The 15,042-nt window shown below is 33.2% G+C and overlaps 2 protein-coding genes across 2 annotated transcripts; one reads left to right on the top strand and one right to left on the bottom strand.

The window, feature by feature from the left end:
* Positions 1–224: 224 nt before the first annotated feature.
* On the bottom strand, positions 225–1,274 carry LOC137929844 (tonin-like). The gene has a single exon (XM_068772961.1). The coding sequence runs from the start codon at positions 1,272–1,274 to the stop codon at positions 225–227; it is 1,050 nt and encodes a 349-aa protein (XP_068629062.1).
* Positions 1,275–2,659: 1,385 nt separating this feature from the next.
* On the top strand, positions 2,660–13,882 carry LOC137929375 (ATP-binding cassette sub-family F member 1). The gene is made up of 20 exons (XM_068772286.1): positions 2,660–2,716; positions 2,786–3,031; positions 3,114–3,230; positions 3,470–3,571; positions 4,181–4,294; positions 5,481–5,582; positions 5,970–6,095; positions 6,301–6,405; positions 6,549–6,649; positions 7,038–7,221; positions 8,055–8,342; positions 8,550–8,626; positions 8,937–9,085; positions 9,611–9,694; positions 9,857–10,094; positions 10,831–11,011; positions 11,282–11,460; positions 11,973–12,206; positions 12,845–13,003; positions 13,641–13,882. The coding sequence occupies exons 2-20, from the start codon at positions 2,803–2,805 to the stop codon at positions 13,740–13,742; spliced, it is 2,871 nt and encodes a 956-aa protein (XP_068628387.1). The 5' UTR covers positions 2,660–2,716; positions 2,786–2,802; the 3' UTR covers positions 13,743–13,882.
* The last annotated feature ends 1,160 nt before the right edge of the window (positions 13,883–15,042 follow it).

The following is a 15,042-nucleotide window of genomic DNA, read 5'->3' as shown; positions in this document are numbered from 1 at the left end:
CCATAATGATATGTACCATTTTACGACTCAAGTCACTTGGAGTACAAGCGCAGCAGCAATATGAAAGTTAAAGTGACAGCTGCACGTCTATATAGATATGCTAGCAGAACACTTCTTAATGAACTCGATATTTGTTGCAACTGTCATAAGCTGTGTGTTGAAAGCAAAAACAAAATTACTAATAAAGTTTACTGTCAAAAATTTTACCAGTAAATTTAAACAATTCAACTTTTAAAATAAGTTACAAAGGTCAATATATATAAAAGAATAACGTTTAAAGAACGTCTCTGCGATAAATTTCTGTTAGTGCTGGTCAATACATGAACCGCTTCACGAAGAACAGGTTTTGATGGGTAGGTCTGCAGGTTTATTACTTCATGTTCTTCATTCTTCTTAATTCTTTCACCCAGCCAGGCTTTGAAGGCAAAAATTGGTAAAAACTCTATCATCAATTTATTAATGGAGTAGCGTGATGCAATTGCTCTTGTACAATCATTTTGACCTTTCACGACTACGCCGACAAGCTGATTGTCAAACATTACTGGACCACCAATATCTCTAAAGCATGTTAGTATTTTGGTATCAACACAATCAATGTAGGCACTCAAATAGTGTTCGCTAATCGCCATCCGACGCTCTAACCCCACATACTGAAGACTTCTTACTTGACCAGCATCAGTATTTAAACCAAATCCAAAGGCTTCCACGTCTATAAGTTGATTTTCGCTAGTCATATTGCTCAAGCTTAGTTTTGAAACGAATGAAGTATTATGTTTCTCAGTATATATTAGAGCTACGTCTTTGCCTGCTCCCACCCCAGAATAAGTAGGAAATTTTTCGCTCTTAATGATATGTAAAACAACTGACACATTATCCTTTTTGGCTTCCGTTGTATTTAATAAGACGTAATTAATTGGCTTTTGTATACACTGAGCCGTTGTAAGTACGATCGCAACTGACACCATTGCACCAGCACATAGATATTCATTCTGCTGAGACATTATAGCTGCCATAAAAGGAAACTGCTTTATTGCAGCAGTTCGTACCTCGTGCATTTGGCTGTTATGTCTTCTAGCACAAGTAGCATTAGTTTGGTCGGGTTCTATTGGGATATCCAATGATTCATCTTTAGCGTCGTCATTTGAATCGCCATTGTCATCTCTGTTTTCGTACACGCTCTTTTTTACATTTTCACTTGAACAAATCCCGCTGTAGTATAAAAGGAATAAAACAATAGCTAAGAAACGCACTAAAATAAGTTCCTTTTTCATCATAATTATAAACAGTTGTTATTGTCGTGTGTACAGATTCGAATTCTCTATTCGCTTCTTTTCTTTTAATTTCTTTTTCATTACTTTGGTAAACGTTTTTTAACCAGTTACATTTAAAAAGAAAATGTTACTTCTCTCTGAAAACAAGAACATCATACGAATTCCTTGGTTACAGCTATAGAGGTTCTGCTTATAAGTGATTTTAATATAAAGTTTTAATCGATTAATTCTTAGTCATATGCTAAATAATTGAGATGTTATATATCTTTGCAATATTTATTTTCCTTAGAGTAATCTTGTACTCATATTTGCACAAATAAAAGACTGAAAATTGTTAGTAACTAAGTTTGTGCAAATTTAACTTGACAAGTTTTTTTGCGTGGCTTAAAATACATAAAAGGATTTTTTTACAACCGCTGTTTCATAGATTCTATTTATTTAAAGCTGAATTTTGGTGTGGGAGTTTTTAAAACAAAACACCTAATAAAACTGCTCTTTTACCATAGTTTATTTTTATGAAATACTTCAATGGCCTTGTAAAAACAATTAAGGTTCTTGTGTTGATGAATGTAACAGAACTGTATTACGTAAAGTCGTAAGAATCATGTTAGTCAAAGTTCTAGATAGTCATTTGAGTTATTTTAATAAAGTATATTTATAAGTGTATAGCGGTCACACTACGTATTGCTAGGCACTACGACCACAATACTTTTATGTGCAACGTGCTCGGGCGGTATTTAGTAAATCACATCTACTTGCAAAACGCTTATACTTTATTTACGGAAGACCAGATACGTTTGGGCGGTGCTCACTTTCGCCCACTAATTGCGTAAATTGATGATCCCGGCATAGTTTAAGACCACCAGTGATTTGGTCGCTGCGGTTGTGTTAGGGCCGTGTAAATTGTAAATACTCTTTATACATATGTGAATACAACATCTTGATCACTCTTGGCTATCATCTTCCTTGACTACGTGCTTGGGTGGTAAATCACTTTCGCCCACTAAACGCGTATATCTTATCGAAGCAAGATGAGACACGTGCTCAGGCGTTAATTCACCTACACCCGCTAATTACGTATATGTGGTTACAGGTAGCAGATTTAGCTTATTATCTTAGTACCTATTACGTTGGGCCCTTTAGATACATGAAGGTACAAAATTCTATATAGGTATCGACGCCAAACTTCAATATGTTTGTTAAAAACGCTTAAAAATATTTTTGCTCGCATATATTGACAATTTTAAATGTTTAAATTGATTTAGAATTACTGTGAGTTTTATAATAGTATAGAGCATACCATAATTTTGTATAAAAATATTATTTAAATCTATAAGGTTATGGTATTTGTTATATTAAAAGTATTTACTCGTGAACGTTAATGTCAATGTCATGTCTTTCTTTCTTAAGTGTACTGTATACTACAGGTTTGACAGATTTAAAAGGTGACTTTTCAGGATACATTATATTTTTTATGAGGTGGCACCTCTATAAACACGTATAATAATTTCTAGGTATTTATTACACAAAAATGTCTAAGAAAAAGGGTACTAAAAAGAATCAAGATTTTGATGATGAGTTTGAAGATAAACGAATGGCTAGCGATTCTGTTGATATAACCTCAAAAAATAAAGGCAAAAGTAAAAAGAAAGCCAAAGCAAACTCTAATTTAAGCGACAGTGAAGAAGTGGATGTGAGCAAGAAAACCGCGGTTACTGAAAACGAAGAAAATCTTAAATCAGCTAAAGTTCCAAAAAAAGGTTATTTCAATATTTCGTCTGAAAGAGTTTTTGTACTTTTAACAGGTCTTTTTAACATATTTCAATAAGTATTTTGTTTTAGGTAAAAACAAAAAAAAAGATGAAATTTCTGATGACGAGCAATATGAAAGTAAATCTACCATCAGCACAAACGCAAGTGGAATTTCTAAAACATCAAAACATAATAAAAAAAAGAAAGGTATGCAGTTATTGTTTTGTTCATGTATTGTTAAATAACATGATATTAATCATATTAGGATTATAAACAATTATTTGTGATTTAGAATTATAAATATAAAAATATTTGATGACATGGCAAATGAATATTTTGTGTAACATGGAAATATTTAATAATAATTGCAATGTCTTTCTCTTTAATAATTGTCAATTTATATTGTCTTATGTTTAAAATATTAATTGATAGTAAACAATAAACAGGCAAAGGTAAAAAGGATGATGATTGGTCTGATGAAGCCAGTGATATAGACCTAAAGGAAGTGTCAGAAGATGAAGTTGTGAAGCCTGTCAGTAAAAAAAAAGGTTGGTGGGATTCATTTTATATGAAATTATTTAGTGACATTTGTTTTATAATAATATATCTATATGTCAATTTTCCTTATCACTTTTTCTGAAGAATGTATATATGAGGATGATATAATTATGTCTTTCATGATCATTGAAATTAATATTTAAGTAACAATAATATGATCCCTAACTGTATAAGATAAGATGGACAAGTAATGATACTGAAACTTTCATAACATAAAAAAAGGAAAAATGGATGATATAGGCCATTTTATGATGCAAATGGCTTTATTTCCATTTAAAGGTCTATACCTGGCAGTGGGTGTCTATTGGCTGATATGATAATGATTAAATATGTATTATTAAGAGAAATTGGATATAACTAAAAAAAAGTATCTTCATAATTAATCCATCTGGTTGTCTTATCTGTATTTATGATATATGACAAAATGGTAACATAATAATGGAGCTGTTTGGAAAAAGTTTAAGGTTTTTGACATGTGGAGACAATTTCTGTTAATTATTTGTTACCATTACCTATCTCTTCATTTTTTTGGTTATTTAAGATTTGGCATTTTAATAGTTATTCCTTATCAGTCAGACTGGATGTTTGTTTTTTTTCAGCAAAAAATAAAAAGAATGCTGTCCAGGAGGATTCTGATGATGGGGATCATGATGATTTCAAATCTGTAACCAATGCATCAAGTAAACAAACAGCTAAGGCCAAGACCAAAAAAGGTTAGTTTTGGACACTGTTAGTTAATACATTTTTACTTATATTTAGAATTAATTTGATTAGCTTCTGGAATTTACACAAATATTTGTCCAATTAATTGTTAATTATTTTTTTGAAAAGACCAAAGATAATTCTTTTTTTATTTTTATTGTGATTAACTTTTATTTATATATATAAAAATGATCCTACACTCTGTTTTTTTCACTAAGAGTAAAACTTGAAAATAGTTTATAAAATTTGTAATTATTTCTTAATATATTTTGTTAAGATATTAGAGTAGGTTTACTTGGATGGAAAAATAAAAAAACGTTAAGAAAGTAGTGTAAGGAACATATTTCTTTTCCCATAGAAATTGATCACTAAATTAAACCACCTGGCTCTATCTGTCAAACATTTGATGTTCAAAACCTAGAAATATGTGTACGGATGTATGTAATTAATCAAATAAAAAAGATAGCATACCATAAAACTTTCAAGTGAAAATACAATATTAATGTGGCTCTTGCAATGTGGGTAGGTACATACTTTTTTATAAGCAATTGTTGTTTTTTATTTAGACATTAAATAAAAAATAATAATTGAGAAACATAAGTAATACTACTGAATATATTAGGAATGCTGTCAGGGCAGTTAGTGGTAAATAAATAAAATAAACAACAGTATTGGAACTATGTTAACAAAACCATCACATAGTTGTAGTTACTGATTGTAAAGATATGTGCCATAATACAGTAGTTTACTTAAGAATCATAACTGACAAAAACTGACACTATTTACAAAAATTATAATCACTTTACATTGTACATCATTTTAATAAGACATTTTTGGAATATTTACGCCAATTATTATGTGGTGGCTCAACATGGGCAGAAAATAATTGTGCATGGAGTTCAGGCTGATACTGAACGTTCATTAGAAAAGTTGTCCAGATTTTTGTGAATTTCTGGACAATAAGCGACGGCTTAACTTTCACTATGACGATAGTGAATGCGAGGGCAGGGCAGTATTCAATCTCCCTTGCTCCTATAGCGCGCCCACAGTGAGACACCTCGCTGTATATGCAGTGTTAGATTACGCCCAGTATGCATGCTTTCGTGGGAAGATCCTAAAGTTATTGATAGATTAAATTGGGTGAGGAAAATTTCAATTTTAATAATTTCTTACAAATTTTATAATTCTTTTTTGAAGGTAAAGGCAAAAAAATTGATGATTGGTCTGATAATGGAAGTGATGTGGAACTCAAAGAAGTTTCTGATGAAGAAGTGGTGAAGCCTGTCACTAAAAAGAAAAGTAAGTGTTTGTTGTGGTTTTTATTTTAACCAATATTTAAGTTCATGAGCTTGAACATTGAATATATGTGTTCATTTTGAAGATATTGTTTAAACAAGTAATTATTTATCATTGTAAATGATGACTTGTAATAAAAATGTAATAAAACCCTTAGGATTAAAGTAGGTGAAATAGATACCACATCTGCCATCTCTGTGTGCAGAGATACTGACAATTTTACTTTTTGTTAATTTATCTATTAGCAACTTATACGAGCAGACTATGAGTTCTTAGCAAAAAATAACTATGGAGTGTTATTGATCTTTGGTTATAAAACAAATATTTACAACTAGACTTAATGTAATAAGTTAATATCTGTTATAAAAGAATGATAATGATTTGTTACAGTAAAAAATAAAAAAGCAGCAGCTGTTAAGTCTTCCGATGAAGAAGATTATGATGATTCTAAGTCTGTAGGTAGTAATGGATCGAGTAATGTTGTACAGGCCCCTGCCAAGTTAAAGAATAAGAAAGGTAAGCTTTTGAACAATAATATATAATAAATGATGTAAAAATTATTGATGTTTTATCAATAATATATTCATTATGAACCTAACTAAAAGGTACAAGTGAACCAATGTTATATAATAAATACAATTTAAAATACATTTATAAAAACAATTATTTACATTAATTTGCCAATGTTTAAAATGCTGACTTAGTATGTGATTTTTTTCAGATAAAGATGTCATACAGGAAAAGACTGATTTTGATAATGATAAGGAGTTGAATATGGAGGCATCAGACGAAGAAGAAATTATTAAGCCAGTTGTTAAAAGTAAAGGTAAGACAAAGATAATTGACAATTGATTTTGCTTTTAATAAGAATATTATGCATTTGTAGTTATTTTTTATATTGAATGTTATTATTAAAGTGGTTTAGTTGTTTTTATATATATATATATAAAGTGTGATAAATTGATTTAGGTAAAAATAAAAAGAAAAATAACATAGATGACATTGAAGAGGAATTGAAGAAATTTGAAATTAAGGATCCTGAGCCTGTAGAAGAAATCCAAGATGTAAAGGTATTGTAACATTTTATTTTTTAATATTATGATGTTAATATTAAAATTAAAGATTAGACTGGTACTAATCAAAACTTTATTAGTTGAATGACTATGATAGTATTTTAACTGCATTGATTTCTAGTTGATTACTATAATGGTATTACAAAATGTGCTCATACTAATTACTTTATTAACTTAAATCATTTCTGTACCTCTAATTTTTATTATTTTAAGATCTTGACAGTTATAAATAAATGTTTTGTATCATTAGTGACATTAAAATGGTATTATAGTGTGTCAGAGGCATTAGTAGTCTGCATATGGATTTTGGTCACCTTGTGCACCCACCATAGTTCAATAAAGTTAGTTCAAATAATTATTGGATATTTTAACATTATTTTTATAGGAGGAAGTAAAATCACAACAAACAATAGAATCAGTTGAAAAGAAAATAAGTCACAAAGAGAAGAAAAAGCTCAAAAAACAACAAGAATATGAGAAGCAGATGGAGTTGTTGACGAAAAAAGGTGGACAGGGACACAGCGACTTGGATGCTAATTTCACTGTCAGTCAGGCACAAAAGTCTGCAGGTTAGAGTAAACTTTTTAAACCAAGAGACTTAAGATAAAGCGTCTATTACTATATAATAAATATGCGTAAACTTATGTCATCAATACCTGAAATATCAGTTATTTTCGTATTGCAATCTAAATTTATTTGATAATGTAGAGTATGAGAGTTCAGTGTGTTCACTAGGTTTATACAGCTATGAGAAATGAAATGAAAGTTTTCAGAAACAGTTTAAATTATCTTTGATTAATACGCGGATATCAGTTACACGAGTAGACGCGACGGAGTGTAGGAACGACTGGCGACACAGGCCGTCCGTGGCTCACACGTCGCTAAGTATTTGACACCATAAGATATGCGTCCCTGCAGATTACATTGGTGTTTGTTGCAGATTTTCCATATCGCGATAATATGTGTTTTGCTTTAGATTCAGTCTAATTTATCATCATCATCATCATTTAAGACTTAGGGCGTCTATTCATGGACATAGGACTCTCCTATATATTTCTAATAGGATGGCCGATTGGAAGCGGCGTGTATCTAGATTTTTCTGAGAGTCTTAACAAGATCCTCTTGTGGTTGGACCTCATACGCTGCTCTTCTCAATTCATAATACCCACTCTAGTCTTAAGGCTCCAGTGGGCATATGTTATGCGAGCTACGTGACATTTCATTTTGTCTACGGATAATCATCCTTGATTGAAGCCTTAGAGAAATCCCGATCATAGCCCTCTCGAAGGCTCGCTGGGCGACTGTGAGATTGCCATAAGTCATCACTGATAACACAGATTGGTCGTCGACGTACGTCGTTTAACACATACACATAAGTTTTACTAAATATATGATTTCTTAGGTCAAATGGCTGCACTAGAGAATGCTGTGGATATAAAAGTGGAAAACTTTTCAATAAGCGCCAAAGGAAAAGATCTTTTTGTTAATGCCAATTTGCTAATTGCAAATGGTCGTCGATACGGTCTCGTTGGACCAAATGGACACGGGAAGACAACACTGCTAAGACATTTAGCGCAACGCGCCTTTCCTCTGCCACCGCATATAGATATACTTCTATGTGAACAAGAGGTAACGGCGAGTGATATGAGTGCCGTTGATACACTGCTGGAGTCCGACGTCAAAAGAACCGGTACGTCTTATTATTGTAAATTTTATCATATTTTTATAATTAATCTTTAACTTACTACTCAAATAGCTACACATGATAAAAGCATAAATTTGTCTGTTAAAAATTACACTTAATTAACAGTTACATTCAAAGGAAAAGGTTTAAAAATCTTTCTAGATGTAGTTTTTTATTTTTTTCTGTTTTGTGTGAGTCATTTTTATTTTATAGCACTACTCAAGGAGTGTAAGGAGCTAGAAGCTGAAACGGAGAAGGGGAATCTGAGTAAGCAAGATAGACTTAATGAGGTAACTAATGGTTTCTTGGTTTTTAATGACATTTGCATGATGTGTATGGTAGTTTTAGAGATTTAATAAAGTATTTACTTTAGTGCTACCAAAATCGCTGTAACGTGCAACATATGGGAGTGAGCCTTACAACTGGGGTACTGCTGAATACCGGCAGCGCGAGGCTGATCATCGTGGCGATCTGTGTAGGAGGTCTATGCTTTATAGTGGGCGTATATCGGCTGATACGATGACGATGATGATCATAAAATTATTAGAAAATTTTTAATTTAAAATATAATCATTAATTAACATGTTTCTTCGGTCACAGGTATACGCAGAGCTAAAGGCAATAGGCGCAGATGCAGCGGAGCCCCGCGCGCGGCGTATTCTCGCCGGTCTGGGCTTCAGCCGCGAGATGCAGGACCGCGCCACTAAGAACTTTTCCGGTGGATGGCGTATGAGAGTGTCTTTAGCTAGGTATACCCATTTGTACATAACTAGCTAACCTCCTTGAATCCTTCGGCTAGGAGCGTCGCTTATAGGCGAAATTTGTGTGACAGCCTGTGTGTACGAGTGTCAGCTATAGACAAAGTCAGTGTATAACACTTGATCATTTGACGCCTAGTGTATATAGATCATCATACGACGCACTGCCAGAAATAGGCCTCCCCCAAGGACTCTCACCATGTCCGAGCTTGCGCCCGCATCCAGTGACTTACTGTGACTTTAACTATTTCGTCAAACTAGTGGAGGGGCTTGCTCCTGACGCGTCTACCGGCTCGTGGTCACCACTCGAGAACCTATCAGCCCCAATGGCCGCCAGTTCAACAAATAAAGGACACCGCCCTCTTGCATTTCAGATGAACAATTTTTCGAGTTAAATCGGCGTCCTTGATTGTTCTGCGGATCTCGTAATTTTGTCAAGAAATTCAGCGCCATATAGACTTCAAAGGTTAAATTTTGCTAAAGCTGTAAAAATGTATAATAACTTGTCTTTTCTAGGGCTTTGTACATTGAACCCACCCTGCTTTTACTCGATGAACCTACAAATCACTTAGATCTCAATGCTGTAATTTGGTTGGACAAGTGAGTATTTGGTTTTTTTAATTTGTTTTTTTTTTCTCTGATTTGAAGTTGGTCAACAGCCTCTACGTTCAGACCTGAAAGCCCTGGCGGCTCTCTTATGCTAAGACATATTATACTTACTATTTGTAGTATATTCATTACATATTGAATATTTTATTTTAGTTATTTACAAGGATGGAAGAAAACATTGCTAGTAGTGTCTCACGACCAGTCTTTCTTGGATAACGTTTGCAATGAAATAATACATCTGGATCAACAGAAGCTTTTCTATTACAAAGGCAACTATTCAATGTTTAAGAAGATGTACGCACAGAAACGGAAGGAGATGATTAAAGAATATGAGAAGCAAGAGAAAAGATTGAAAGAAATGAAGGCTCATGGACAATCGAAGAAACAGGCCGTAAGTTTCGTATTAAAAGACTGTGACGAGGCAATTCATTTACTTACAACAACTGCTACACTATTTTTCATTCATAAACAATACAGTATTGCTGACACAAGATTTAAAAACTTTATATTAATCAATGTGATATCGAAAGAGATCGCATTATCTTAATTTAACAAGCACGCATGTTTCTCTAATGGCAAAATAAAATACTATTGACAATTTCTGTTAAGCAATAGAAAAAGTTGGTAATCTTATTAATCTTATATAGCATTATGCAAACTAGACTTGCCGTAAAATAACTTTTTTTTAAATTAAATGTACAGGAAGTTAAAGATTTTTTGATAGTTTTTAAGGTGATTTTTTAAGTCACCGTTTATGAGGCCTCCTGTAACCTCTATCTTATTCTATGACAGGGAGTTATTCTTTCAAAATATTTTTTCATTATTTGTTTTATCTCTTCTCTCTTCGTTCTAATTCTATCTTCTATTCTCTCTTCTTTCATCTATCACACTTACTGCTTGCACTTACATTTTCACCACATTTCACGCGGTTTTCATTTTTTACATTTTCACAGTTTTATTTCGAATTTTCATTTCAGTTAATTTTCACAGTTTATTACTAGTCTTTATTTTCATTGTTCCCGATCTCAGTTATGGTCCGCCGACCCTGGCTTTTAGGTTAACGTCAGACAGTTCCAAGAAAAGCATCATCTAAAAATGTATTATAACGAAGTGTTTATTTTGTATAGGAAAAGAAGCAAAAAGAAGTATTGACTAGGAAACAGGAGAAGAATAGAAGCAAGACTCAGCGCGAGGAAGCGGACGATGGTGCTGCGCCCGTGACGCTTTTGCAACGACCTAAGGAGTACATCGTCAAATTCAATTTCCCAGACCCCCCACCTTTACAGCCGCCTATTCTCGGCCTTCATAGTACGCACTTTATTTTTATTTTGTTTGTACGCTTAAATTGTGATTTTTATTTTTGTGATGTTTAATTGGATTTTTTGTGCGGTGTAGTAAATATTAAAATTGTAAAATAATAGAAGAAGTTATAAATAATATTTTTTGTGCTGCGGTAACTATTTTATATAAGTGAAATTATATTTTAGATTTTTAAGCGGTCTCTATTCAACGCACAAAACCGTTTGAATGTATTCAGAATAACAGGTTTTTTTTAATATATTATATTTGGTATTACAGACGTGGACTTCAACTTCACTGGTCAAAAACCACTGTTCATAGGTGTAGACTTTGGTATAGATTTGAACTCGCGTATCGCCATTGTTGGGCCCAACGGTGTGGGCAAGTCAACCTTCCTGAAGCTATTGGTGGGAGAGCTAAGCCCAATACGCGGGGAGCTGATTAGGAATCACAGATTGGTTAGTTGCTTATTATTTATACTATAAATGTTTGGTACAAATTTTATATTTTAAACATGAAATGTTTTACAATCTAGACAAATATTTTTTTTATTAGCCAGTTCGATTCAGTCAAACTAGAAATGCCAACGAAAAACATTGTAAACATGACAAATGTCAAAAAAAAAAAAACTTAATAATGGCAAATGGAAGTCGAAAAGATTTGTTTTAATGCATAAAATTAGTTACTTTCGTGGACATGATATTATAAACTAATTTAATAACCAACTACCAACGATAGTCGGCACGTTACCAGGTGTCGAAGTGAAGGAGAATTCGTGGCCTGAACGCTGATGGGTGAACGGATGTTCGCGGAGTTAAGAAGCTGTACGCGGATTGTCAGTGTTCGTCCATTGTTATTTTAGCTACCTTCTGTAGTATTCGTAATGACAAGGGTGTTATCGGATTTTAATTCTTGCTCCATCCTAACACGTAACAATAATTTCTTTCAATTTTCTTGTCGATACGTGCAGAGAATTGGACGCTTCGATCAGCATTCAGGCGAGCACTTGACTGCGGAGGAGTCGCCTGTGGAGTACCTGCAGCGGCTATTCGGGCTGCAGTACGAGAAGGCTCGTAAGGCCCTCGGTACTTTTGGACTAGCGGGCCACGCCCACACCATCAAGATGAAGGACCTCAGCGGAGGGCAGAAGGCACGCGTTGCTCTCGCTGAACTCACCCTTATGGCGCCAGATGTTGTGATATTGGTAAATAATAATAACTTCTTACATTTACGAGAGTTATCATATTTTCAGCCATGGAACGTCCAATGTTGGACATAGGCACATAGGTCCGAAGCGGCCTGCTTCCAGCGTCTTACTATTACTTTAACCAGGTTCAACTTGTGGGACGGGATGGTTATGATTATGCGAATATTATTAAGGAAATAATACTAATATTTAATGTATTAAAACGCGGTCTAGTTTTCATGGGCACGGGTTTGGATTGTGGCATTTGATTTGGCACATCGGAAACAAGATCGAGATGTTCGGCTAGGTTCGGTTCCGTAATCGTGCATCCTGATTATGAGGGACTATACATGTTTTAACATACCAGTACAATTATAAGTTTTTAATTTTTTTTTTAACATTTTTTTGCCATGCCAATGAACGTAATAGTAAAAATAATACCTAATTAAATGTATTGATTGTGTAAATATATTTAAAATGATCAGTCTGATTCTAGATTACTGTTATTTTAGTCTATAGATCTCTTCATTTCTGATTCGAAAAGAAATCCCGAACGTTGACTTTTCCATTCCTGGCGTGAGCACCTGTGCCTTTGATAATTACGTCAAATATTTCTGTTGAAATCTACTTGTAATGACTCGAATGGTTGTTAACAGGATGAACCTACGAACAATTTGGATATCGAGAGTATAGACGCACTGGCGGAGGCGATCAACCTGTATAAAGGCGGCGTTGTGATTGTATCTCACGACGAACGGCTGATTCGAGAGACGGACTGCGCACTCTATGTCATCGAAGATCAGACCATTAATGAGGTAACGTATACATATTTTACATGTACTGTTTATGTGTGTGATCATATATAACTAAATAGGTTCAACAAAGTAAGATCAAGCTCAGCTGTATGACATAACTATGGATTGAGATTGTAGATTTGATCCTGAACAAGTATGCGTGGAGAAATTGCTATTTGTGCATCAAAAATCTAATCGATAATTATAGAATGAGAGACATAGAGAAAGAGACAGACACAGAGAGAGAGACTCAAAGCTTAGTCCACCTGATAGAACAGTCAGGGTACAGTCGGTACTCTCTTATTGAAGAGAGCTAAGGGTTGAAACAGTTGGAACGAAAGTGAGGCACGGTACAGCGGTTTCGGTAGCACTATACTACAGAATGTTACTCGTAATGTCATAATTATTAAAGAAAATATGACATTATTACTGGCTGCATTACACTTTCGCTCCATCTTGCATTCGAACTCCTCAATGAATTACATATATAACATATATGAAGTTAAATCAACAATGACAGCTTGTCCACCAAATATCAATGATAGCATTAGTTAAATAGTTTTTTTAATTAATTATGATATGAGTAAACAAGTGTTTGTCTTCCAAATATAATTTTTTTTATTTCTTTTCGCACTAAATTATCTTTTTTCGCCCGCAGGTCGACGGAGACTTCGATGATTACAGAAAGGAACTCCTGGAGAGTCTAGGCGAAACAATTAATTCACCGTCAATCATCGCCAACGCTGCTGTACTACAGTAGTGATTGTTTATTTAATCTCATGTATTCAGCTGTAATGCATTCAACTAATTTCATTATATATCAATTCATTATTTTAACATGAATTTTATGCTTAATTTCTGAAGTCTTCAATTTTTGTTCAGTAATTTATATGTTCTTAATTCGCCTTTTTATTGTACTTGTGAAAATATATGCGATCTGAAATTTTGTCGGTAATATATTTAAAATTTATTATCAATTATATTGACAAGCATAACAATAGAAGGTTCTAGGTGATTCATTTATTTTGGTTAAAAGCAGCAATTATATAAGCAATGATAAACGAATTTAGTTTAATGATATGCATGTTTATATATATAATAATTGAATATTAATTTTATATATGAATATCCTTCATTAGAATTATTCAAATGTAATCCTACAAATCGAAACAAGACAGTCTAAGACTGAATTAGGTAATCAATTGAATAAATAACAGTATCATAATAAAAAGTCAAAAGTGCTTGTCACAATTAATGTTATATTAAAATGTCCATTTTTTTATCAATAATTGAAATTTAAAACTTTAAGAATGCATACACAAACTTAATTTATTTATTTCATATAATTGTTATAGTATTTACTATTCAATACAATGTTAAATAACTCTTAACGAATTCATTCATGGTTTTATAGGAATATCTAATAAAGTTTTTATTTACACGATAGTAAATTGTTTTTAATTACATTCTTTACATACCGCCGTTGGTATTTTAAACTGTTTAGATAATTTCCAATCAACCTGTATAAAATGATCACTCTGAAATACGTTACATAGTTTTTTTTCTTTTGCAATGCAACAGTCTAATAACTTCTGGCAGTACGAAATCTGCAGGGCCAGATAGTAAACAATAATTGTTATAATACAATAAAACAAAAGTCTAATATAAGACAAAGACTAGGATTGATTTAAAAACGCATTTGATTTAGGAGAAATTGAATGCCTAGCTAATTAAATCATTAGCCAGGCAATAGAAACCCACCAAGTCGAGGAAAGGCCGAACGGCTCCTACCGGAGTGCTAATCAGGTACTATCGACGAATGAGAGCGCAAGCCGGGTTCCACTAGTAAGGGTCCTTGAGGTTGACGGCATCTGAGAGCTAGGCGCCTTCCGCGCCTGCCAATAAAAACACGTCAAAATGCTACATGGGCAGCAGAAATAGTTCGGTCTCAAAAAAAGAGGATATTGTCAGATTTACAGGTCACATATTTAATCTTTCTAAACGACACATGACCAAGAACTAATATGATATAAGAAAAATGATATTCAATTAAAATATTT

This window comes from Battus philenor, unplaced genomic scaffold (genome assembly GCF_028537555.1).
Source record: "Battus philenor isolate CCGP_79_NKW_IND1 unplaced genomic scaffold, ilBatPhil1.0.hap1 SCAF_5, whole genome shotgun sequence".
Lineage (NCBI taxonomy): Eukaryota > Metazoa > Arthropoda > Insecta > Lepidoptera > Papilionidae > Battus > Battus philenor.
Note: the sequence above shows the minus strand (reverse complement) of the source record. Positions and strands in the feature narration are given on the sequence as shown.

Bases quoted from the DNA above. Each gene is read 5' to 3' on its own strand.
- LOC137929844 (XM_068772961.1), bottom strand. From the start codon at position 1,274: ATGATGAAAAAGGAACTTATTTTAGTGCGTTTCTTAGCTATTGTTTTA.
- LOC137929375 (XM_068772286.1), top strand. From the start codon at position 2,803: ATGTCTAAGAAAAAGGGTACTAAAAAGAATCAAGATTTTGATGATGAG. The intron at 5,583-5,969 runs GTAAGTGTTTGT...GATTTGTTACAG, and splicing joins GCCTGTCACTAAAAAGAAAA to TAAAAAATAAAAAAGCAGCA. The intron at 11,461-11,972 runs GTTAGTTGCTTA...CGATACGTGCAG, and splicing joins TGATTAGGAATCACAGATTG to AGAATTGGACGCTTCGATCA.